The sequence below is a fragment of the Tilletiopsis washingtonensis genome (assembly GCF_003144115.1).
Source record: "Tilletiopsis washingtonensis strain MCA 4186 unplaced genomic scaffold FA09scaffold_16, whole genome shotgun sequence".
Classification (NCBI taxonomy): Eukaryota; Fungi; Basidiomycota; class Exobasidiomycetes; order Entylomatales; genus Tilletiopsis; species Tilletiopsis washingtonensis.
Window position 1 is genome coordinate 429,519 of NW_020312013.1, and position 21,828 is coordinate 451,346.

Consider the following 21,828-nt stretch of genomic DNA (forward strand, 5'->3'; position numbering starts at 1 on the left):
CGCAAACACTTCCCAGACGGTGATTTTGAGCCTAGGAGCTAGTCCTCCACGCCGAAAGGAGCCGTGCGCCGATGTCAAGAGCCTGTCTCGCAGCCCTCGCCTCTCGCACGTGACGGTGCGCGTCCGGCCGCGCGCGCGGCGAGGCACGACGACGGACGCCCCTCCCACCCGTCTGCGCCTCTCCCATTCATTCCGGTGCTGAGCTACGGACCAGACGAGGAGGTTCACGCTGCTGCTCTGCTTGCCCTGCACTGAGAGCTGCAGTCGTTCGGAGGCTGAGCGCCGCTCGACGTGGCTGCATGGCAGCGGGTGCAAATCTGGGCGCGCGTGCAGGCGAGGTGAGGCGCAAGGGCAGGGGCAAGGCGCAGCTCGAGCGGAGTGCGGCCGCCGCGCGCGCTGCCCGATGGCGCCGAACTCGGGGCGTGGGGCCTTGCCTGCTGGATGCTGCAGCGCTGGCCTCTGGAGCTTGCTGCCTACCGCAGTCTTGCCGCAGCATCGACAGGGCGGTGACAAGCCAGCGCCAAGGCAGAACCGCATAACCAGCCAGCCGTAGCGAGACCCTCTGGAGAGGTGAAAAAGGGACGGCCGAGGAAAGCAGCGCGCGCGTCAGGGGCTCGTGCGCACGTCTTGTCTGGTGCTGGAAGCAAGGACCTCGAGCTCTCTTCTCTGTGCCCTGCGCGCTCTGCTCTTTCGAGTGGCAGCTGGCATGCAGAGGCCATTCGACTGCGACAGGCTTGTACCAAGGCGGCTCGGCGTCCCTGCGAAGCATGTGAGGCTGCTGGCGAGGCGGCATGCTCTCGGCCTCCGAACCGTAGACGATCGAAAGCCCGACCCGACGAGGTGCCTCGACGAGCCGCGCTCCCGAGGCGGGTCCTCCTGCCAGGCAGCCTGCTGCATTCCGTCCGCGCTGCCGTCATCTCACCCGACCCCAGCCCATCCGTCGACGGCGTCTCGCAGCCTTTCAAGCTGGACGGGACGTCCGAGGCACAAGCTGGGCTGCAGCTGAGGTCTCACCGCCGCTGCCTGCCATGCGCATCGTGCAGCATCAGCTGCGAGCGGCGGCCGGCAGAGGAGCAGTCGCGCGGTGCGGTGCGTAGGTGGGCGAGCCGTGCTCTGCTGCCGCTGCTGGCGTGCCTGCTGCTGGCGCGCGGCTGCTCTGCTGAGCCGCCGCATGCCGCCTGCCTGCCGCGTGCCGTGCGCGCGACGCTGCGCTGGCCGGAGCGCACGCACCGCCGCGCACCTCGCGGCATCCCTTTCCTGTCGCTCCTCCTTCCATCCTCCATCCGCATCAGCCCGCCCGTGCGCCTCACTCCTCTCGCACCGGGCGCACCCACATCCTATCCGCCCACACACATCGCTCGCCGTGCGGCCTCCTCTCGCCGTGCAGTGCGCTGCTGCAGCGTGAGCGCCGGCGTGCCTGACGTGCACCTGCGCGCCGGCCCCGCGCCGCTGCCTCTGCCATGCCGACGTCGCAGTCGCCGACGACGCCCGGCGCGCCGGTGCGTGCGCGGGTGAGCGGCGCTGCGGCTGCCGCGGCGACGCCAGCCAAGCGGGCGTCCACCACGGCGGCCCGGACTTCTGCGTCGCCGCGCACGTCACTGCCCGGCGCCTCGCCCGCCGCGACGTCGGCGCTGCGGCGGCCCACGAGCTCGGCGGGCGCCGCCAAGGCAACGGGCATCTACGCCGGTACGCCGCGGCGCCCGTCGCCCAGCCAGGCGGCGGGCAGCAGCAGCTCGACGCGCATCCCGTCGCCCAGCATCCGGCAGGGCTCGCTGACGCGCCCGCGCCCGTCGGACGAGAGCCTCAACGCCGCGTACTCGGCGCGCACGCCGAGCAGCTCGCGCACCGTGTCGGCGGGCGACAATGTCACACCTGCGGCAGGCAAGGCGCGCCTCGGCGACACGCTGCTGGCCTCGCGTGCGGTGTCGTCGTCGCGCTCACCGGCCGGCGGCCTCACGCCGAGCAGCTCGACGCGCAACCTGCGCACCAGCAGCGTGTCGCCGTCGGCCGCGGCGATGGGCCCGCCGCGCGTGCGCCCGAGCAAGGGCCCTAGCGAGGCAGGCAGCAGCAAGCCGGCGAGCCCCGTGCCGGCCTTGCCGGCGTTTGACGCCGCGCTTCAGCAGCCGCTGTTCGACGCTGCGCCGCTGCGCTCGCCGCTGCTCTCGCCCGGCTCGGCGCGCAAGCCGAACCTGCATCTCAGCCTCAACGAGTCGCCGCAGCCGTCGTCGCGCTTCAGCAACTTTTCGTCCGTCGAGGGCACGCCAGACGGCTCGCGCATGCCGCGCCTCGAGATGGCGCGCAAAACGAGCACCAGCGGCGAGCGCAGTGCGAACGGCTCGGTGAGCAGCGCATCGTCGGCGGGCCCGAGCGACGAGCCGCGCGCCGTCGTAGCAGGACTGGGACTGGGCCTGCCGAGCGCCGTCGTCACGAGCGTGCCGCAGACGCCCGACCGCGCAGCAATCGACCGCGCAGGGCAGGTCGGCATCGGCGAGCTGGCGACGCCGCGCTGGGCCACGCAGCAGGTGGGTGACAAGCGTGTTGGGCTTGACGCCTACGCTGACGCTGCGCAGACGCGCTATGCCTCCTCTCCCGGGCGACCGGCAGGCCGTGCAGCGCCAACGCCATCCGCCACAACCTCCGCCGCACGCGGCGCCACGCGCGAGGCCGAGGCGTCGCGCCACTCGCGCGCCATCTCGTACTCCGCCTCGTCGAAGCTCCCAGCATCGCCGCGCAACGGCGCCATGGTCGTGAGCCCGTCCATGCCGGCGTTTGGCGGGCCGCTGTCGGGGCAGGCCAGCCTTGCCAGCCTGGCGCGCGGCTTCGACCCGGCAGACGAGACGGAGCTGCTGCGCGACGACGCCGACAGCCCGACGTACTCCATCAACGCCATGTCCGAGTCCGAGTCGGACGCGCACGACTTTCCCATGTCGGCGGCGCTGCAGGCCAAGCGGCGCACGAAGGGCGCGTCGCCGGCGACGATGATCGGCAGCGTGGCGTGGTCAGAAGAGGAGACGGGTCCGTTTGGCGGGCCCAGCGGCACGCCCAAGTCGAGCCGCGCGGCACCGGGCATCCGCCGCGGCACGGCGCTGGAGCGCCACCTCGCCGCGATGAACACGGACGACGCCGAGGCGCACGGCAGCTTCGACCTCAACGCGGCGATTGCAGACCTGCTGCGCGAGGACGAGGTGCGGCGCAAGAAGCGCGGCGAGGAGACGGAAGACGCAGAGGCCTCGAGCCTCTCGAGTGCCACGCACACGCCGCCGCCCGACGCGGCGCGCTCGGCGCATGCTCAGCTGGCCGCCGTCACACAGGACCGCCAGCCGCGAAGAGCACCAGCTGCGGCCGCTCGTCCGTCGCCGGCATCGTCGCGTCGCACATCTGCAGTGGCCGCGGCACCCACGTCTGGCCGCGATGCATGGCGCAGCCCGGCACGCGCAGAGCCCGCCGCGCGCGCGCGCCTCCCGTCCGTGCCCGCCGGCACGATCAGCAGCAGCGGCAATGCCGGGCAGGCCACGGCGGCCGTGCGCCGCGCCTCGTCGTCCAGCATCGGCCACTCGCTGCTGCGCGGGTCCATGCCGCTGGGCGCCGCCGAGGAGTTTGGCGAGCGCCTCGAGGGCGGCAGCGAGGACGCGGCGGCCGAGGCGCTGCGCAAGCTCGACGGCGTGGGCACCACGCCACGCAGCAGCCGCGACGCGGGCGCCCGCCTCCGCGAGTCGTCGCGCAGTCCGCGCGCCCGCAGCAGTGCCGGGCGCCGCACGCCCAGCGGCACGAGCGCCAGCCGCACGGCGTCGCCGTCGGGCAAGCCTGCTGCGAACGCGACGCCGCGGCAGCGCGAGGACTCGTCGCGGGGCACAGCCGCGCGCACGCTGCGCAACGGCCGCGCCGAGGGCCTCTCCACGGACAGTCCGGCGCGCGGCTCGCAGTCGCCGCGCGCACGCCGCTCGCAGCTGCCGCCGATGCCCGCGTCCGACGGTGCCGTCGCGCACGACCGGCGCTCGTCGCAGGCGTCGGTGACATCCAACACGTCCAACGCCACCAGCACGCGCTCGGGGCGCCCGAGACGCATGAGCGACGCGTCGCAGCACAGCGTCGCGGACGTCGCGGCCGCTGCGCAGAGCGCGCCGCGCATCAGCAGTGACGACGAGCCGCGCACGGCCAGCGGCCTGCCAGTCCCGCCCGTGCCGCCACTGCCCAAGGGCTGGGAGGTCTCGCGCGCGAGTGTGTCGAGCGAGAGCGCGCCAAGGCCGTCAAACGGCAGTGTCGCTGCGGCGCCGCCCGCCCCAGCCAGCGTCGCCGCCACGCCGTCGCACCCGCCCGTCACGGCCCCGCGCGGCGGCCTCACGCGCAAGTGGTCCCTCTCGAACATCTCCAACGCCCTCTCGCGCAGCCCGTCGGTCACGTTCAAGTCGGAGGCGGCCAAGTTCGACAGCCCGCGCCTGGCGGCCGGCAGCCCGACGCCCGATGTCCGCCGGCCGTCGATTGCCTCGGTCGAGCCCGACTCGCCCGCCGTGGCGTCTGTCGCGTCCTCCGACCGGCTGCGCACGTCCGACCTCCTCAGCAGCCCCTCCGTCAGCTCGCCGGCGAGCGGCAAGAACCGCGCGCCGCCGAGCCCGCGCGTGCGCCGCACGCCGTCCTTCTTCGGCTCGAAGCCCAAGCAGTCGAGCGAGGCGGCCTCACTCTCCTCGCTCGAGCGCGAGCGCACGCACGAGGACGAGAAGCCCGCCGCGGTGCCTGCGTCGGGGCGCGCGAGCCGCACGCGCTCGATCCTCGGCTTTGGCAATCTGCTGCGCTCGAGCGCGTCGCGCAAGAGCGTGCCTGCCGCCGTGCAGGCGCCCTTTCCATCTGACGCCGACTCTGACGCGCTGCAGCGCACCAAGAAGGACGCCGGCAAGCAGTCGTCGTCGCCGCGCATGGCGTCGTTCCGCGACATGCGCCGCACGAGCCTCATGAGTGGCAGCCGCAAGCGGGGCATGGTGCGTGTTGTGCCTGACCTGCTGAGCACGGGCTCACCCTCGCGCGCGCAGACCTTGCCCGCGGCCGCTGATGCCCACACTGCCCAGGACGCGACGCTCCCGCCGATGCAAGTCGCGCCGCTGCCCGACTCGCCGAAGCGCGCCACGCTCGAGGCCAGCAATGGCAACGTCGACTTGCCGGCGTCGCGCCGCCGCCTGAGCAACTCGAGCTCCGCGACGGAGCTCGGCCGGCGCAAGGTGGCCAGCGTGACAACCACTGCTGCGGCGCCGCTGCTGCCTGCGATCGCGCCCTCGCCGTCCATCTCGCTGGCGGGCGTCAATGGCGACACGTCGCCCAGCAAGCTGCCGGCGAGCCGCATCCCGCGCGCGCTGCCGCTGAACAAGAGCACGCCGGCGCGCTCGGCCACCGTGTCGGCCGCGGGCTCGCACACGCGGCGCCTCAGCGGCACGGGCCCGACGTCCACCGGCATGGCGCCGAGCATGTCGGCGAGCAAGACGACCTCTTCCCTGGCGTCGAGCTTCGGCATCGCGTCGGACGATGAGAGTGCGGTCACGGAGACGCCTGCGAGCAGCCTGCCTGTGCGGCGCGTGTCGATGTCCTCGGCCAAGGTGTCCGACGTGGCTGCCGCGGCGGGCTCCTCCTCGACGCTGGTCGCGATCCTCAACGCATACGCTGCGGCCAAGACGCCCACAGAGCTCGAGGGCGTGCTGCGGCGCGCGCGCATCGCCTCGACGTCGTCCTCCCTGTCGCCGAGCGAGCGCGAGGTGCTTGTGAGCCTCGTCGCGCGGCAGGAGCAGCGCACCAAGGCTGCCGGCGACGGCACCGCGACCACGACGCCGCGCGCGAAGCTCTCCGAGGGCGCGGCCCGCACGCCGCGGACCTTCACCAGCTCCGTCTCGTCGGCGTCGTTTGCTGCGACGGAGCAGACGCCCGCGCCGCGCAAGGTGCGTGCCTCGCTCACCGCCGCCTCGGCGATCGCACGCTCGGCGCGCGAGGCGGCGCTGTCGCAGCGCATCACGCCGCGCGCCTCGGTCGCGTCGCGGCAGAGCCCGGCGCTCTCCGAGACAACGCTCCGGACCAGCAGCGCCGCGAGCCGCACGAGCGCCACCTCGCCCGTCGCCGACGAGGAGGAGCGGCTGGGCGACGAGGAGATGGAGGCGTACATCAAGCGCCAGCACGCCAAGAAGGTCGCGGCCGGCGCGAGCCTCGAGGAGCTCGAGAAGATGCTCAACTTTCCCGAGCCCGAGCCGCCGGGGCGCGCCTACTCGCCGCGGCAGGCCGAGGCCATGTTCGGCGACAAGCTCTCGGCGTACGAGCTGCAGGAGATGCAGGAGTTCAAGGAGATCTACTTTTGCGGCACGAATCCGGCCAAGAAGCCGGCGGCACCGGGCAAGCCGGACAACAACTTTGGCTACGACGACGAGCGCGGCGACTACCTCGTCGTCAATCACGACCACCTGGCGTACCGCTACGAGATCATCGACCTGCTCGGGCGCGGCTCGTTTGGGCAGGTGCTGCAGTGCAAGGACCACAAGACGGGCCGGTCGGTGGCGATCAAGCTGATCCGCAACAAGAAGCGCTTCCACCACCAGGCGCTGGTGGAGGTCAAGATCCTCGAGAACCTCACGAAATGGGTAAGTGCTGCGGGCTCTGCATTGCATGCCGTAGCTCACCCCTGCCGCAGGACCCGGACGAGCAGTACAACGTCATCAAGATGACCGAGTCGTTCTACTTCCGCAGCCACCTGTGCATCGCGATGGAGCTGCTGAGCATCAACCTCTACGAGCTCATCAAGGCCAACAGCTTTGCCGGCTTCTCGACGCGCCTCATCCGCCGCTTCACGACGCAGGTGCTGGCGTGCCTCAGCCTCATGCGCCACCACCGCGTCGTGCACTGCGACCTGAAGCCCGAGAACATCCTGCTCAAGCACCCGCGCAAGAGCGGCATCAAGGTCATCGACTTTGGCTCGAGCTGCTTCGAGCACGAGAAGGGTGCGTAGGAGAACTGACGTGCCAAGTGCTGCGACTGACCACCCCCTGCAGTGTACACCTACATCCAGAGCCGCTTCTACCGCTCGCCAGGTGCGTGCCGCAGATGCGCAGATGACATGCTCGTGCTGATGCCCTGGCACAGAGGTCATCCTCGGGATGAACTACCACACGGCCATCGACATCTGGAGCCTCGGCTGCATCATCGCCGAGCTGTACACGGGCTATCCGCTCTTTCCCGGTGAAAACGAGCAGGAGCAGCTGGCGTGCATCATGGAGGTGCTCGGCGTGCCCGACCGGTGAGGCTCGGAGCACGCATGCGCCGCTCCCCCCGCGCTGACGCCTCTCCCTCGCAGCTATCTCGTCGAGCGCAGCTCGCGCAAGAAGCTCTTCTTCGACTCGACGGGCGCGCCGCGCCCCGTCGTCAACAGCAAGGGCAAGCGGCGGCGCCCCGGCACCAAGACGCTGGCGCAGGTGCTGCGCTGCAACGACGAGCTCTTCGTCGACTTTCTCTTCAAGTGAGCAGAGCCAGTGCCGCCTCGTCGCGCATGCGCTGACCCCGCACCCCAGATGCCTGCAGTGGGACCCCGAGCGACGCCTCAAGCCGGACCCCGCCATGCGGCACCCCTTCCTGCGCTCGCTTGCCGCCGCCCAGACGCCGCGCCATCATACCCCCGGCAGCAGCAGCAGCGGTGCCGGCAGCGGCGGCGGCGCGCACATCCGCCAGGTCTCGTACAGCAACGGCACGCGCAAGAGCCTCGTCGGCTCCAGCACCGCCGCGGCTGCCAGTGCCGCAGCGGGCGGCACCGCAGCACGCAGCGGCACGGGCACGGCGGCGTCCAGCGTCACGACGCCGCAGCGGCGCGCCCAGGTCTCCTAGAGCAACCCCACCGTCCCTCGTCTGGTCCTGCTTTCCCCTCGCTCGCTTCGTCCCGTCATCACACAGAGCCGCGCGTGCGCATCTACATTCCACAACACGATTACCCGCTGCCGAACATGCGTGTGCGCTCGCAGGGCTTCACATTTCGCTCACTCGCGCACATCCTGCACGGCGCGCATCAGCCGGCTGTACCACTCGTGCGCCTTCGCCAGCGCATCGATCTGCGTCGACTCGTCGACGGTGTGCACGTTGTTGTCGCCGTGCGGCGCCAGGTTGGGCAGCAGGCTCGACGGCGACACGCGGAAGATGGCGCGCGTGAGGGCCCAGTAGGACTTGGTGTCCGCTGTGAGGAGTGGTCAGCTCAGAGGCATGCGCGAGGTCGCTTCCGCACGCACTGTTGCCGATCATCTGGCTGCCGACGACGCGGATGCCCTCGCCGTCGAGCTGCCACGTGCTGCGAATCGTGCCCGCGAACACCCTCCACGCGAGGTCCTCTCCCGTCGGCGTGAGCGGGCTGGGCTCGAGTGCCGAGCCAAACGCGTCGCGCAGTACCACGGTGCCCTTCCAGCTCTTCTCGCGTGCTGTGGCCTCATCATCCGCGCCGCTCCACGCATCCAGCTCCAGGCCGGCACGCTCGACGTGCGGACGCAGCACAGAGGCCACGCGGTGGCGCAGCGCAGCGACCGACGACGAGGCGTCGATGCGGTAGTTGATCACGGCCGTCGCGAGCTCTGGCAGCGCGTTGATCTGTGCGAGGCGTCAGACGTGCGCAGGACACACTGCGGGCGACACGCACCTTGACGCCGCCGCTGATGAGATCGACGGCCTGCGTGGTGCGAAACGACTCGGCCTCCTCCTTCGAGAGGCTGCTCAGCACGTCTTTGCGCGCCTGCTCCAGCCTGGCGCGAGGACACTTGTGCTTCTTGAGCAGCATCGTCAGGCGTTGCAGCTTCGGCGTGCTGCGCTGCGAGAGCGCCTTGCGCGCCTGCACGAGCTCCTCGAGCGCACGGCCAAGCTTGGAGTGCTTCATCTTGGGCATGTCGCGCACGCACAGCAGCGCCGTCAGGGCCGGCGAGTCATGCTCTGCGCCATCCTCCACGAGGTACAGCTCGGGCATCGGCGGGTCGTTCTCCAGCGCAACGATCAAACGCGCCAGATGGCCGATGCCCGTGTGCGTCGGCGGACTGCTCGAGTGGCCACCGGGCGTGCGCACCGAGAGGGACACGTCAAGATAGCCGCTTTCAGAGATGGCCGGCGCCGCGAATACCTCGCCATACACGGACGCGTCGGTGAAGCCCTCGCCCTCATCGACGAGCATGAACACCGAGTCGCTGGCAGCCGTGTGAGCGCGCGAGAGAGGCAAGCAGAGCACGGAGAGGGACTCACCGGCCGTAGCGCTGCTCGAGGAAGCGCGACAGCTCGAGGGCGCCCTGCGTGCCTGCGCTCTCCTCGTCGAAGCCAAACGCGAGGATGATGGTGCGCTTCGGCGTGAAGGCCTCGTCGGCGGCGAGGCCCTCGAGCGCCGCCAGCAGCATGATGAGGGACGCTGCAGTATCCACGCTGTCAGCACGTCGACGGCTTGTCTCACCTTCTGCTGCTCACCCTTGTCGTCGCTTGAGCCTCTGCCCCACACGAGGCCGAGCTTCTCATCGATCAGCCCGCTGAACGGCGCATGCGTCCAGCGCGCCTCTGAGCTGGCATCGACGGGCACGACGTCCTGATGTGCGGTAAAGACGATGGGCTTGAGCGCCGCATCGCTCCCCTGATACGTGTAGAGCAGGCCGTGCGTGTTGATGTGCTCGAGCTGCACGGCGCCCGACGTGTGCAGCAGCGGAAAGGCGCGGCGCAGGTACGCCTCGAAGGGCGCAAACGTGGCGTTCCAGCGCGCCGGCGCCTCGGCGACGGGCGGCGTGCCGTCAAAGACGCTCGTGTTGATCTGCACGGCCCCGCTGAGCAGCTTGGCGAGCGCCAGCGGCGGCGGCGCGGGCCCGAGGGGCGCGCTGTCCTGCCATGGCGCAGGCTGCGGACAGGTGGCAGCGGCGAGTGGGGCGTGTGACTCGGCGACGAGCGCGGGCAGGGAGGCACGGCCCAGCAGCACGAGGAGCAGCACGGCGCAGCAGAAGCGCAGCCGACTCGCCGCACGGCAGCGCAGGCCGGCGGCAACTGCGGCCTTTTCGCTGGCGTTGTGCTGCGGCAGAGCACTGCTGGACATGGCGGCTTGGGGGGGTGTGAGGGTCGGGAGTGGAGCTCGAGCAGCCCGATAAGAAGGCGAGAGCGTGGGAACGGGCGGCGTGGGCTCGCCGCGTGCCGAGTGCCGAGTGCCGCGCGGCACCCGCAACCTTCGCTCACCCGGCCTGCCTCTCTCTCCACCACACTCGCTCGCCATGTCCGCACCGCCCGCCGGCCTCGACGCCGCACGCGTCTCGCGCAACCTCGAGCTGCACGCGGCCGCCGCGGCCGGCGATGCGGCGCAGGCCAAGGCGCTGCTCGACGCCGGCGCCGACGTGTGGTGGGAGGACGAGGCGACGCTGGGGTGGGATGCGCTGCACTACGCCGCCGAGCGCGGCGACGCAAAGCTCTGCCGCCTGCTGCTGCGGCGCGGCGCCATCTGGAATGCCGGTGAGTCGCGGCAGATGTGTGGCTGCTGCAGCTGCGTGCATCGCTGACCTGCGGCAGTGGACGTGAACGGCTACACGGCCGCCGAGGTCGCCTGGTCGCTCAACGACGGCGCCACGTACCAGACAATCCTCGATGGTGCGTGCTGCATGGCGTGCGCTGCGCTGTGTGATGTGTCTCACGCGCCAGCGCTCCAGAGGCAGTGCGGCAGACCGTCATCCGCAACCTGCTGGCGCAGAAGGCCGAGCAGCAGCGGCTCGAGGGCGGAGGTGAGGAGGCCGAAGCCGAGGCAGAGGCGTCGACGAGCGGCAGCGCGCAGATCGCCGCCGATGGCAGCCTGGTGCTGCGCGTCGACAGCGGCGACGAGGTGGGCGCCGATCCAAAGGCCTTTCTCGCGAGCAAGCTGCGCTTCGAGACGGGCGCCGACGGCAAGGAGCGGTGTGTTGACCGCGACGGCGGCGTCGTCATGGCGGCGTGGGAGACGTGAGTCTTGTCGCAGCCCTGATGCGCGCATGCGTGCTGACACGCGTCTCATCACAAGCGACATCATGGAGCGCACAGCCGCGCTGCTCTGCGAGGGGCAGCGCGACGGCTTCTCGGCGCTGAACATTGGCTTCGGGCTGGGCATCATCGACGGCTTCCTCCAGCGCTACAAGCCTGGCCGGCATGTCATTGTCGAGCCGCATCCAGACGTGCTGGCACATCTGCGTGCAAAGGGCTGGGACAAGCTGCCGGGCGTCGAGATCTGGGAGCGCAGATGGCAGGACTGCCTGGCGGAGCTGGGCGACTTTGGTGCGTGGCGTGAGGTCCCTGCAGCTGCATGTGCGCTGAGCCCCACGCCCCAGACGTCATCTACACCGACACGTACAGCGAAGACTATGCGGCCCTGCGCGCCTTCTTCGAGGAGCTGCCCAATCTCGTCTCGGGGCCCGACGCTCGCTTCTCCTTCTGTGAGGCGCAGACGCGAGACGTGCGGCAGCCGCAGCCAGCTCATCTCCCACACAGTCCACGGCCTCGCCGGCACGAACCGCTTCCTGTACGACGTATACACGCGCGTGGCCGAGCTCGACCTGCGCGGCATTGGACTCGGCACCGAGTGGGAGGAGATGCGCCCACAGCTCACCGAGGAGACATGGCAGGGCACGCTGCGCAGCTACTGGACGCTCGACAGCTTCCGCATCCCCCTCTGTCGAATGAACGTCTTCTGACGTGAGCGCAGGTGCGCGGTGGTGATCCAGGAGGGGGGGATATCAATTGTGCGTCGCGGCAACAGAGACGGGGCCGCGGTAGAGCGAGCCGCCGTGGCGGAAGAGACACTGGGCAGAGAGCTCGGTGGCGCTGCGAAGAGGGGCCGTCAGTTGGGCGAGAATTGGCACTGCGGAGCAGGCACGCACCTGAGGCGCATTGCGAGCTCGACATCTGAAGGAGAGCAGTGCGTCAGCCGAGGCGAGGGCACAGCAGCAGGAACGCAGCATACGCACCGGCGCGGATGTACTCGCCGCCGTCGCTCGACTTGCACAGCTTGAGCAAGGGGCGGAACGGCTCCATGCTGGGTGTGCAGGTGTCAGCACGCGAAGAGGCAGAGCGTGCGCCTCTCTGCGCCACGCACTCGATGATGAACGTCGCAAGCTGCTCGAAGCCCGCCTCGTCGACAAACTGAGCCGCGCGAGCGTCAGCCATGCAGCGACGGTACAGTAACGGCTCTGCGCTGCTCACCTCTGGATGCTCCTCCTCTCCACGGTACACAAAGAGCGAGATGTTGGCTGTGCACGGCACGCCCTGGATCCACGTCAGGACAAAGGGCGAGATGTGCTCCTCGTCGTCCCTGCCGCTCGTGCCCTTGCGCAGCACGCAGCCAAAGGCACCCGACAAGTGCTGTGTGCCATCGACGCCGCTGTACACCTGTGCGCGCCGCGCCGCGTGTGCCGCCTTCTCGGGCTTGTACACCGTGGCGCACTTGATGCCGTAGTCGAGGCGCGAGACACGCGAGGAGACGACGCCGTCGATGAGCCACACCAGCGAGCCCGAAGCGACGGCCTTGGCAGTGCTCTCGTCGGGCTTTGTGAGCTGCACGCTCGGCCCCAGACGGCGCTGCACCTCGTTGCGGTAGTACTCGCTGAGGCAGCGCGTCAGTCGCTCGCCATGTTGCACGCCATTTGTCTGCCACGCACCTCTCGCTGAAGCCGCCGACAGCCGCGACGGTGATTGGCCCGTTGCCGGCGCCGCCGCACTGCGCCACCCGCCGCTCGATCGACTCAACCGTTGCCTTGATGCTCGGCTCGAACAGATCGGCAATCTCCTTGCCCGTGAAGATGAGCTTGCCACGCCGCAGCCCAATGTTGGCGTCGGACTCCGACGACGAGCCAATCGGCAGCAGGATCTGCTCGACGTCGGCGCGCGCAAAGGATTGCTGTGGCGTGGCCGCGTCAGCCACCTCGCCGCAGTCTGTCCCGTTCCTCGCGCGCTCACCTTGATGCCCTCCGAGAAGGCCTGGCGCAGGTGCCGCAGGTCCTCAAAATTGTCCCAGCGCGTGCCCCTCAGCCGGTCTAGACGTGCGAGTCAGCGAGGCGCTCTCCGCGCATTCTGCAAGCCGCTTGGCTTACCCTGGATCAGGAGCATGGCGCGGTGATCCACCGTGGCGCTGCCGCCGATGATGCAATCGCTCACGCCCACCTCGCGGCACTCTATCGCGGGCCACACGCTCGTGACCTCGTATGTTGTCTGCAAAGGCCGCAAATCAGCAGACGTTCAGGCTTGGCCGGACAGCCGCGCGCGCTCACAATATCAATCGTTCCGCCGCCCGCATCGAGGACGATGAGATGCGAGCCGGGCCGGTCCAGCCAGTCGCCGGCGGCCGACATGGCACAGTAGTTGATCGACGCCTCGGCCTCGGTGACGAAGCGAATCGCATCGCTGCGCTCCGGCGGGATGAGCTGTGCGTTGATGCACGCCTGCCGCAGCACCTGCTGCTGCGCCAGCTCCCAGCCACACGGCGTCGTGATGATGCTGCGCAACGCGGACAGCGAGGGGTCAACCGGACCGCACGCGCGCCACGCTGCCAGGGCCGACTCACTACGACGTGTTCTGTCCCAGCGTCTGCAGCACCTCTGCACCGTTGTGCAGGCGCGAGAAGATATATGCGCCCTGTTTGTCGCATCATGAGCTCACACTGCGGCGACAAGCGCTCCGCCCGGCCACTCACGACACAGCGGATGATGTACGCCAGAAAGGCACTGCAGACCTGCTCGGGCGTAACACCCTCGGGCAGGGGGTCGAGATCCAGCTGGTCCGTGCTCTCGTTGGAGTCGCCTGCGAGAATGACGTGCAGATGTGCCGGCTTGAGATGCAGCTGTGCGACGCCCAGAGCTTCAGCATCGCCGCCTTGGCACGATGCCCTCACACTCTACGCACCTTCCACCAGCGAATCTGCGCGCCGCCCTCGTCGAGCACGAGATCTGCGTCTGGCCCCTCTGCCTCGGCACCAAAGAAGCGCGCATTGCCCGCGGCGTCGTATGTCACGACCGACGGCACCTTTGCTGAGCGCGCGACAGACATCAGCACTGCGGACGCTGGTGCAGCTCGCCAGCTGCCGCCTGCAGCAGGCCCTTCTACCTGCGCCGCGGCTGCGCTGCACGGCCTACTCACACAAGCCACTGGCCTGCCCTGGGTATGCGCGGCAGTCCTCGATGCGCGGCTTCTTGCCCGGCTCGAGAATGCAGTACGATGCTCCGCTGTACGTTGTTCCTGCGAGGTGTGCCGTGTGCATCAGCAGGGGTGCGGGACGCGCTATTGCGGCACGGAGCGCAGATGTCCTGCGCGTTCGCTGCGCGGCGTCTCAACCCCCTCTCGCTATTCACCCGCTTCGCTCCTCCCACACACGCACCCAGGTCAATGCTGATGATCAGCTGCCGCTCGCCCTGGTACGGCAGCCAGTCCTTGCCGGCGCGGCGCTGCGGCTTCGGCGCAATGCCGCCGTCGGCGAGGTACTGCACGTAGGAGCTGCTCGGCTGCGCGCCATTGCCATTGCCGGCGGCCGCCGCGCCGTTGCCGTTGCCGTAGGAAGCAGAGTCGCGCGCCGCCGCCGCGGCAGCACTGCCGCCGTTGAGGTTGCTCTGCGACGGCGACGTATGCGACGACGAGGAGCGGTTGGAGCCGAAGGCCATCGCGGAGAGAGGCCTGAGGTGGTGGAGAGGAGAGGGAGAAAGGGCACGCGAGCGAGCCACGGCTGCGCGGCGGCGTGCGGAGGTGCAGCGAGGTGCAGCAGCTGCGGCGCCGGAGGCAAGAGAAGCTGCGGCGGTGAGGGAGCGGGAGCGGGAGCGGGAGGCGGAGGCAGTCAGAGTTGGGAGGCAAGCGCCGTCGCGCGGAACAAGCACAAGGAAGCCCGAGAGAGCGCTGCATGCGCCGCTGCGCCCACGCAGCTCTAAAGCGCAGCTTAGCGTGGCAGCGCAGCCCGACGGCATCGGCGCAGGCGGCGCGCCGTGAGAGAGGCGGGGACCGAGCGCAGGCACGCCGTCGCCGCGCGACGCTCCCCTCGCGCTGCCGCCACGGCTTTCTGCCGCTGTCTCACAGCGGGCCTCAACTCCGCCATGGGCACGGCGTCGTATCGCGCTGCTCGAGCTGCTCAGACGGCCTCTGTGGACGCTGAAAGAGCTCTCCTCCGAGGCGACAGCGGCTTCACGCGCGCACACCCTCCAGCATGCTCTCCGAGGCCGCGCGGGTGCCTCATGCGCGATGCGCACAAAAGGCGGAGCTGATGCTGCAGCGAGGTGTGAGACCGCCGTGCTGGTGCGCCGCCGGATGCAAACACATCGGTCCCGGCGCTGCGGTGCACGACCCCTTCTCGCAGGCACGCACGCGATGGGGATGGCGTTGCTCGAGAGAGAGAGGTACAGACTGCCCGTGCCTGGGTGATGCTGCAAATAGAGAGGTGCGGCCACTGCGACTGCAGGTTGAGAGAGGTACGCGCGAGGGCCTCTCAGGGGTGTCCTTCCCGGCGCGCGCCCTGCTGCTCCAACGCCGCCGGGAGCGCTCCTTCTGCCATCGAGAAAGACACAAAGAGCAGCGGCTAGGAACCGCTGTCACTCCTTCCTGGCCTCCTCACCGCAGAGCGAGCGTCATGTGGCTGCTCCCTTGAAGGCATGCTCTGCCACCCGTCGGTCCGGGCGCCGAGCAAGTCCGATGCAGGGACCGGCACGGCGCGGCCGCGGCTGGCTAAGCGCGCCTGCACCTCCACTCGTCGTGCTTCTCTCCTCACCACCTCGACACAAGCCTCCGCACTCGCAGGAGCGTCAATAGGCCGCACTGGACGGGCTCATGGGTCTCTTCTCCCGGCTGCGCCGTCGTGGGCGCGATGACGACGAACGCGCGCCGCTGCTGGCCCAGCAAGCTGCGCCGCCGCCGCGCAAGACGCCGCTGCCGCGCATGCAGCTCTTTGTGCTCTGTCTGATGCGCCTCAGCGAGCGTAAGTCTGTCGGAGGGGGCGTCGACTGCTGCGTACGTGCTGATGCTGACGCTTGGCTTCTCCGGCAGCTATTGCGTTCACGGTCAGCGCCAGAGGCGACGACGAAGCGCTGACTCATGGCTGATGCGCGCGCCTCTCGCAGTGCATCTTTCCCTTTGTGCCGCAGATGCTGCACGACAATCTGCCTGGCGTGCCGAGCAAGCAGATAGGCTGTGAGTTGCTGCGCAACCATTCTCTCACTTTCACCGCTCATCACCTCCTCGCTCAGACTACGCCGGCCTCGTCGAGTCGCTCTTTGCGCTCGTGCAGTTCCTCACCGGCCTGCTCTGGGGCTCGCTGAGCGATCGCATCGGACGTAAGCCCGTGCTGCTCATTGGCCTGCTGGGCACCTTTGCCTCGGTCAATGCTTTTGGTCTTTCGCGCAGCTTCAATCAGATGATCGCCGCGCGCGCGCTCAACGGCCTGATGAACGGCAACGTGGCCGTCATCCGCTCTGTGCTTGGCGAACTGACGGACGAGACGGTGAGCTCGGCCTTTGCGCGAAGCCATCGTGCCGTGCTGACACTGTGCATCGCTGCAGAATCAAGCGCGGTGAGTCGCGGCCAGCTCGGGGAGATGCGGCCGAGACTGACACGTCCTCGTCACAGCGCCTTCTCCTTTCTGCCGCTCATGTATGCCATCGGCAGCATCATCGGCCCCACCCTCGGCGGCACACTCTCTGACCCCGTGCATGCGTTTCCCTGGCTTTTCGGACGCTCCGAGTTCCTGGCCACGTATCCATACTGGCTGCCATGCGGCGTCGCGGGCGCACTCAATGTCGTGGGCCTCGTCATTGGCTTTTTCTACCTCGAGGAGACGCTGCCTTCCAAGGCTGCACCGCCGCCCTCTCCCCGGGACGAGAGCAACGAGACACCAGAGGGCAGCGCCACGCCCACGCTCACGCATCGTCTCTCCGAGCCCGACTTGCATCGCGCCACCCTTGCACGCGCAGCTTCGCGCCTGGCAGCTCGACGTGCCGGCGAGGCGGCAGCGGCCGCAGAGCGCCAAGCAGCGCAGGAGGAGCTGCCGGTGCCATTCCGTGCCATCCTCACTGGCAATGTCATCAAGGTGCTGACGAACCAGGCGCTCATCAACCTCATCAACATCTCCTACATGGCTGCCCTGCCGCTCTTTTGCTACACCGACGTGGCCGAGGGCGGGCTGAGCTTCAGCAAGGCGGGTGAGTGGCTGAGCGCGCCAGGCGCCACCCGTGTGCTCAACAAGCTCGCGCAGATATCGGCAACCTCCTTGCCGCCAACGGCGTGTGTGCCATCTTCGTGCAGCTCTTCCTCTTTCCCTACCTCGAAGGGCGCATCGGTGGACCTCAGCCGTTGCTCAAGCGCGTGCTGCCCTTCTTCGCCTCTGCCTTTCTGCTCTTTCCGCTTGCACACGCCGCTGCTTTGCTGGGCCGTGCGCAGGTCTGGAGCGTGCTCGGCGTCATTCTCGTGGTGCGCAGCATCGGCGGCATGAGCATCGTCACGGGCACGCTGTGCATCAACAACATCGCGCCGAACCGCGCCAGCTTGGGCCGCGTCAATGGGCTGGCGCAAAGTCTCGGCAGTCTGGCAAGAGCCATCGGGCCGATTGGCAGCAGCTCCCTCTTCGCCTTTTCCATTGAACATCCCGACCTCCTCGGCGGCCAACTCGTTTGGTACACACTCTTCGCCATCGCCGCCCTCACATGGCTCCTCTCGCTGCGCATCCGCGACGCCAACAAGGCGCGCTGGCGCAAGGAGAAGCGTGTGCTAGCGGCCCCAGCCCCGATGGCCGCCGATGGTGAGGCCGCACCCGCGGAAGTCTTTACGACGATGCTTCTCTCCGCAGCCGCGACGCCCGCGGCGACGCTCGAATCCCTGCTTCCGCCGCAGCTCTGCGCCATGCTCCACGAGGCATCACCACGCACGCAGGGCGACGTCGTCTCGACTCATGTGCTCGCACGCCGCATCCCTCTGCTGCGCGAGCATCTGCGACGTCTCTCCACTGCCGTGGCGGCGCTGCACGCAGCCGCGCCGTCCGCGTGGCAGACGCCTGCCAGCTACGCCGCGCTCTCGGAGGAGCGTCTGCTGCAGGCGCTGCACGAGGCGCTAGATGGTCAGACCGAGGCGCGGCGAGTCAGACTGGCCCTTTCACGAGAAGAAGGAGTCGTGGCAGTGCAACACTATGCTCTCTCGCAAGTGCCGCAATCTCCTTCCGTCAGGCTCGACGTCGAAGCAACTCGGCCGCGCACTGGCACACTCGACGACGTAGTGCTCCGCCACAAGACATCTGCGCGCGGCATCTACGACGAAGCTCGCTCTCGGGTGCACGCCACGCTGGGTGCTCCTGCTGCGGCGAGGGACCAAGCAGCGTGCTTTGACGTGCTGCTCTGGCTCGAAGAGAGCGGCGAGCGACTACTGACGGAGAGCAGCATTGCCTCTGTGTTGCTACAGCTCGCTCCTTCTTCCTCGTCATCCGCAGCAGGAGAAGCAGAAGAGAGGCCCGTAGCGCGCTTCGTCACGCCTCCAAGGCGCCTGCCGCTGCTGCCGGGAGTGGTGCGCAGCGAACTGCTGCGACGAGGCGCGGTGCGCGAAGAAGAGATCAGCGTGGCACGCCTCAAGAGCGAATTGCAGAGAGGAGGTAGACTGTGGCTCGTCAATGCGCTGAGAGGCGCATTTGAGGTGCACTTGATACCGTAGCGCAGCACGCGGAGGCTATATTATACATTGCCCTGAAGAGCCGCAGAAGAGGCGTGATGCATTCGGAGCGGGATCGACGCAAGGCGAAAGGGTAGTGCGCCGGCAGAGGTGCGCGCACGCGACGTCAGGTCGCCACTCTCGATGTGGATGACCGATCCCTCGGCACATCAGAAGTCCGTGGCGCGGCCACCGTAGCTCCACTCGCGCGCCCAGGTGAGGGGGTCCTGCTTTGGGCCGCCCACCTCGCCCGTCTCGGGGTTCGTCTCGCCCTCAAAGTCGGGCGAAGGCTTGCGCCGCGCATCGGGATGCACGGGATCGCCGTCGGAGGGCACTTGGGCCGAGGTGAATTGCAGTGCGTCTGAAAGAGGATAGGCTCAGCGATTGCCCACGCGCGGATAGCAGGAGGTGCGAACGAGGCAAGGACGTGCAACGTCTGAGCGAGAAGGAGATCAAGACTGTCTCTGAAGGACGGAGGCAAGCGCGCGCATAGATCACCACACGGCCATTGCACTGCCCCTGATTGCACGCCGAGCGATCATCCTCCCACGGTCGGCGAGCGCAGCCGCGCTTGCCACTCCGACACGGGTGCGTGCAGGGCTCGCTCGAGGCGTCCATGCGTCGTCGTCCGCGCCTCGTCGCCAGCGAGTGCCGCCGGCAGCTCGCGGGGTTCGTCACGTCCAGCGCCAGGCAGGGCATCACCGCGCGGTGCAGAGTGTCGCCACCGCGCCGGTCCTGTCTAGCTCCAGAGCAGTCCTCCTTGCCACCGCGCCGGCCTTGTCTGGCTCCCGAGCCGTGCTGCTTGCTCCATTGCCCTCCTCGTCCTTAGCTGCACGCGACGGCGACGACTCACTGCTCTTCTCCTTGACGAGCTTCTCGAACTCCCTCTGTTCGCGCGGCGGCAAGGAAGGCGGGCCTGGCCGGCTGAAGAGCTTGCCGTTGCCGCCGCCGCCGCCGCTGCTGCTGCTGCTGCCCTCGCCCTGCTGCAAGGCGCAGGCGGAGGTGCGCAGTGTGCGCGCCGAGGCGCAAGAAAGGCGCAGCGGCGGCAGGAGTGCGGTGCGAAGGGCGAGCATGGCGAGGACGAGGAAGTGGAGGTGAGGAGGGAGGCAGGAGATGCGCACTCGGACTCGACTGCGCCATCTTGAGGCGCGCCCCGCACTCGGCCGCCGGTGGCGCGCCGCGGTTACCTAAGCACGGCCTCCCCTCGTCCTCCGAAGCGTCCACCGCCCCCCAACGACGCCTCCGCAGCACGATGGTCTCAAGACGCGCACCAGATACTCTTGATGGTTGCTTCAGCATTGCAGGCATCACGATGACAAGCGCCAGAGCCGCACGGACCATCCCTGGGCGCGCGGCTCTTGGCGGTGGCTGGTCATTGCAAGCTGGACCCCTGACCTCCAGGGTGCAGCGCAGCCGGCGGCTCAGCCACCCCCAGAGGGCTTCTCACGGAGCCGTCCGGGATGCAGCTACGTGCTGCAAGTGTCCCGGCGCACGGGGTCGTCGCAGCTCGCCGCTGCCGGAGCAATGCACAACGGAGCTCGGACGCTCGAGAAGGGTGGCGTTCTGCGGAAGCAGGCCGTGTGTTGCCATGGAGAAGCAGAGGAGAGCAAGAGAGGGTGCAGCGGCGGAATGCGCTGCTCTTCAACACCTCGTCTGCCCGCAAGCACGACACTGCTCTGCGTGCTGCGAAGACGCTGCAGAGGGTGCTGGCGTATCAAGGTTCCGACTCACACAGCAAGCAGGCTTGTAGTTGCCTCCTCTGCGGTGCTCGGCGTGGATGGACAAGTCCGCCCATGCTCGTGGCCCGCGTCCACAAACAGGTCGCACGCCTGCGCCACACGGGGCGCTCGCAGCGTCCAGCAGCTGATGCAGGATGGCATGGCGCGTCAGCCGTCGGTCGTCGGCTGCGGCCTTCTGATTGCCGCCGACTCGCCGTGGCATGCTGATGCTGGCGGTCGAAGCGGACCCGGGTCGCTTCGGCATGTCCTTGTTCCGCAGACGCAGCGATGACCAACCGTGGCGAAGGACACGCTCACGCGTACGGCGGCAACGACGGCAGACGCGGACGACTACCGTGCCGCGACGGTGAGAGCAAGGCGCGACATGTTCGCATCTCCCCGTCCCTGGTCTCCGTCCCCTGCTCCGCTCCTTGGGCACCGAGCAAGTGCCGAGCGAGGGGGATAAACAAGGGAGAGAAAGCTGCCGACGAGCCTGCAGTGCAGCGGGCAGGCGGCATGCTGAGAGGACAGCTTACCGATGCACTCGAGTCTGCAGCAGCTGCTCCGTGAGACAGGCACGCACACAACGACGGCATCGCACAGCCAGCACTCTGGGCTGTGCTTCAGCACAGCTTGGCGCCTCTTTCCGCGGCAGTGACCTGCCGTCGCGGTGACGGGCGGAGAGAAGCGCGGAGAGCGGCGTCCTGCACGATGGTGCTCCGCGTTCAGCCACACGAGCGCGTCCCGGATCTCAGCTCTCGGAGCTGGCGGCTAGGGGCGCCGCTCGGCTTGAGCGCCGCGGGAGCGCCCAACGAGCTCGAATATCAGATGGCTCTCCATTGTGAGGCGACGGGCTGGCGGCACGGGAAGATAGACGAGACATTCGCCAGGCCGCCGTCGTGAGTGTGACGACCTCACGGGAACGACGCGTCTGTCTCGCATTCGGCGCCCCGTGGCTCTGCATGCGTCGAAGCTCGCGCAGGCGACCCGAGGCAGAGGATTGTGGGCTCTCATTCGCTGTCGGTGACCGTACGCAACCGCGCAGGCGTGTGAGTCGTCGCTGCGGCCAAATTCGCCCTTCGTCGTCGGACATCGCCGAGGCTGAGCTTGAGAGACGGCGGCGGCACCGGCGGATGAGGTCGTCGTCGCCGTGCGCCCTTGGCCGCTGCGCTGCGGCCGCGCCTGCGGATCTCACCCGGGGCGGCTCTGCACGGCGGCTGCATGCAAACGCCACACTGCGAGCGCCGACACAGCTGACGTGCCGTGAAGGCTGTCAAGTTGCTAGCGTCGCCGCAGCGCACAGGTGCAGCGCAGCAGCCGCAGGGGCGCCACGCCTGTCGCCGTTCCGCGTGCGCGATGGCGCCGCCCCCGAAAGCGCGACCAAGCCACACGTCCGTCGCTTGCGGGCGCTTCGATGACTGCTCAGCTGCCTCGGCCTCGGTTCCGCCGCACCCGGTGTGATGTGTGGACTGCGCGGCGC

At 68.9% G+C, this 21,828-nt stretch overlaps 6 protein-coding genes across 6 annotated transcripts; 3 read left to right on the top strand and 3 right to left on the bottom strand.

The window, feature by feature from the left end:
- Positions 1 to 6,110: 6,110 nt before the first annotated feature.
- On the top strand, positions 6,111 to 7,842 carry FA09DRAFT_299538 (kinase-like protein; the record flags this gene model as incomplete). The annotated part of the gene is made up of 6 exons (XM_025740289.1): positions 6,111 to 6,608; positions 6,659 to 6,965; positions 7,017 to 7,055; positions 7,108 to 7,261; positions 7,319 to 7,480; positions 7,533 to 7,842. Coding segments are annotated over 6 exons (1,470 nt in total), but the record flags the coding sequence as incomplete, so codon positions are not given.
- Positions 7,843 to 7,915: 73 nt separating this feature from the next.
- On the bottom strand, positions 7,916 to 10,076 carry FA09DRAFT_331177 (carboxypeptidase S). The gene is made up of 5 exons (XM_025742903.1): positions 9,445 to 10,076; positions 9,229 to 9,388; positions 8,639 to 9,173; positions 8,238 to 8,589; positions 7,916 to 8,185 (listed from the first exon to the last, which is right to left on the bottom strand). The coding sequence occupies exons 1-5, from the start codon at positions 10,052 to 10,054 to the stop codon at positions 7,992 to 7,994; spliced, it is 1,851 nt and encodes a 616-aa protein (XP_025596986.1). The 5' UTR covers positions 10,055 to 10,076; the 3' UTR covers positions 7,916 to 7,991.
- An 82-nt stretch (positions 10,077 to 10,158) lies between these two features.
- Positions 10,159 to 11,710, top strand: FA09DRAFT_346636 (S-adenosyl-L-methionine-dependent methyltransferase). The gene is made up of 6 exons (XM_025744763.1): positions 10,159 to 10,461; positions 10,519 to 10,596; positions 10,656 to 10,941; positions 11,000 to 11,250; positions 11,304 to 11,408; positions 11,464 to 11,710. Exons 1-6 carry the CDS (start codon positions 10,227 to 10,229, stop codon positions 11,664 to 11,666), a joined length of 1,158 nt encoding a protein of 385 aa, XP_025596987.1. The 5' UTR covers positions 10,159 to 10,226; the 3' UTR covers positions 11,667 to 11,710.
- A 185-nt stretch (positions 11,711 to 11,895) lies between these two features.
- On the bottom strand, positions 11,896 to 14,224 carry FA09DRAFT_299735 (hypothetical protein; the record flags this gene model as incomplete). The annotated part of the gene is made up of 9 exons (XM_025740304.1): positions 11,896 to 12,574; positions 12,630 to 12,868; positions 12,928 to 13,004; positions 13,062 to 13,179; positions 13,239 to 13,464; positions 13,532 to 13,602; positions 13,661 to 13,807; positions 13,870 to 14,018; positions 14,113 to 14,224. The coding sequence occupies 9 exons, from the start codon at positions 14,222 to 14,224 to the stop codon at positions 11,896 to 11,898; spliced, it is 1,818 nt and encodes a 605-aa protein (XP_025596988.1).
- Positions 14,225 to 15,714: 1,490 nt separating this feature from the next.
- FA09DRAFT_331178 (MFS general substrate transporter) lies at positions 15,715 to 18,954 on the top strand. Its single transcript, XM_025742904.1, has 7 exons — positions 15,715 to 15,919; positions 15,988 to 16,001; positions 16,062 to 16,131; positions 16,188 to 16,441; positions 16,500 to 16,510; positions 16,567 to 17,138; positions 17,192 to 18,954. Exons 1-7 carry the CDS (start codon positions 15,772 to 15,774, stop codon positions 18,631 to 18,633), a joined length of 2,511 nt encoding a protein of 836 aa, XP_025596989.1. The 5' UTR covers positions 15,715 to 15,771; the 3' UTR covers positions 18,634 to 18,954.
- Positions 18,675 to 19,703, bottom strand: FA09DRAFT_361847 (hypothetical protein; the record flags this gene model as incomplete). Its single annotated transcript, XM_025745407.1, has 2 exons — positions 18,675 to 18,991; positions 19,484 to 19,703. The coding sequence occupies 2 exons, from the start codon at positions 19,701 to 19,703 to the stop codon at positions 18,801 to 18,803; spliced, it is 411 nt and encodes a 136-aa protein (XP_025596990.1). The 3' UTR covers positions 18,675 to 18,800.
- Between the last annotated feature and the right edge of the window lie 2,125 nt (positions 19,704 to 21,828).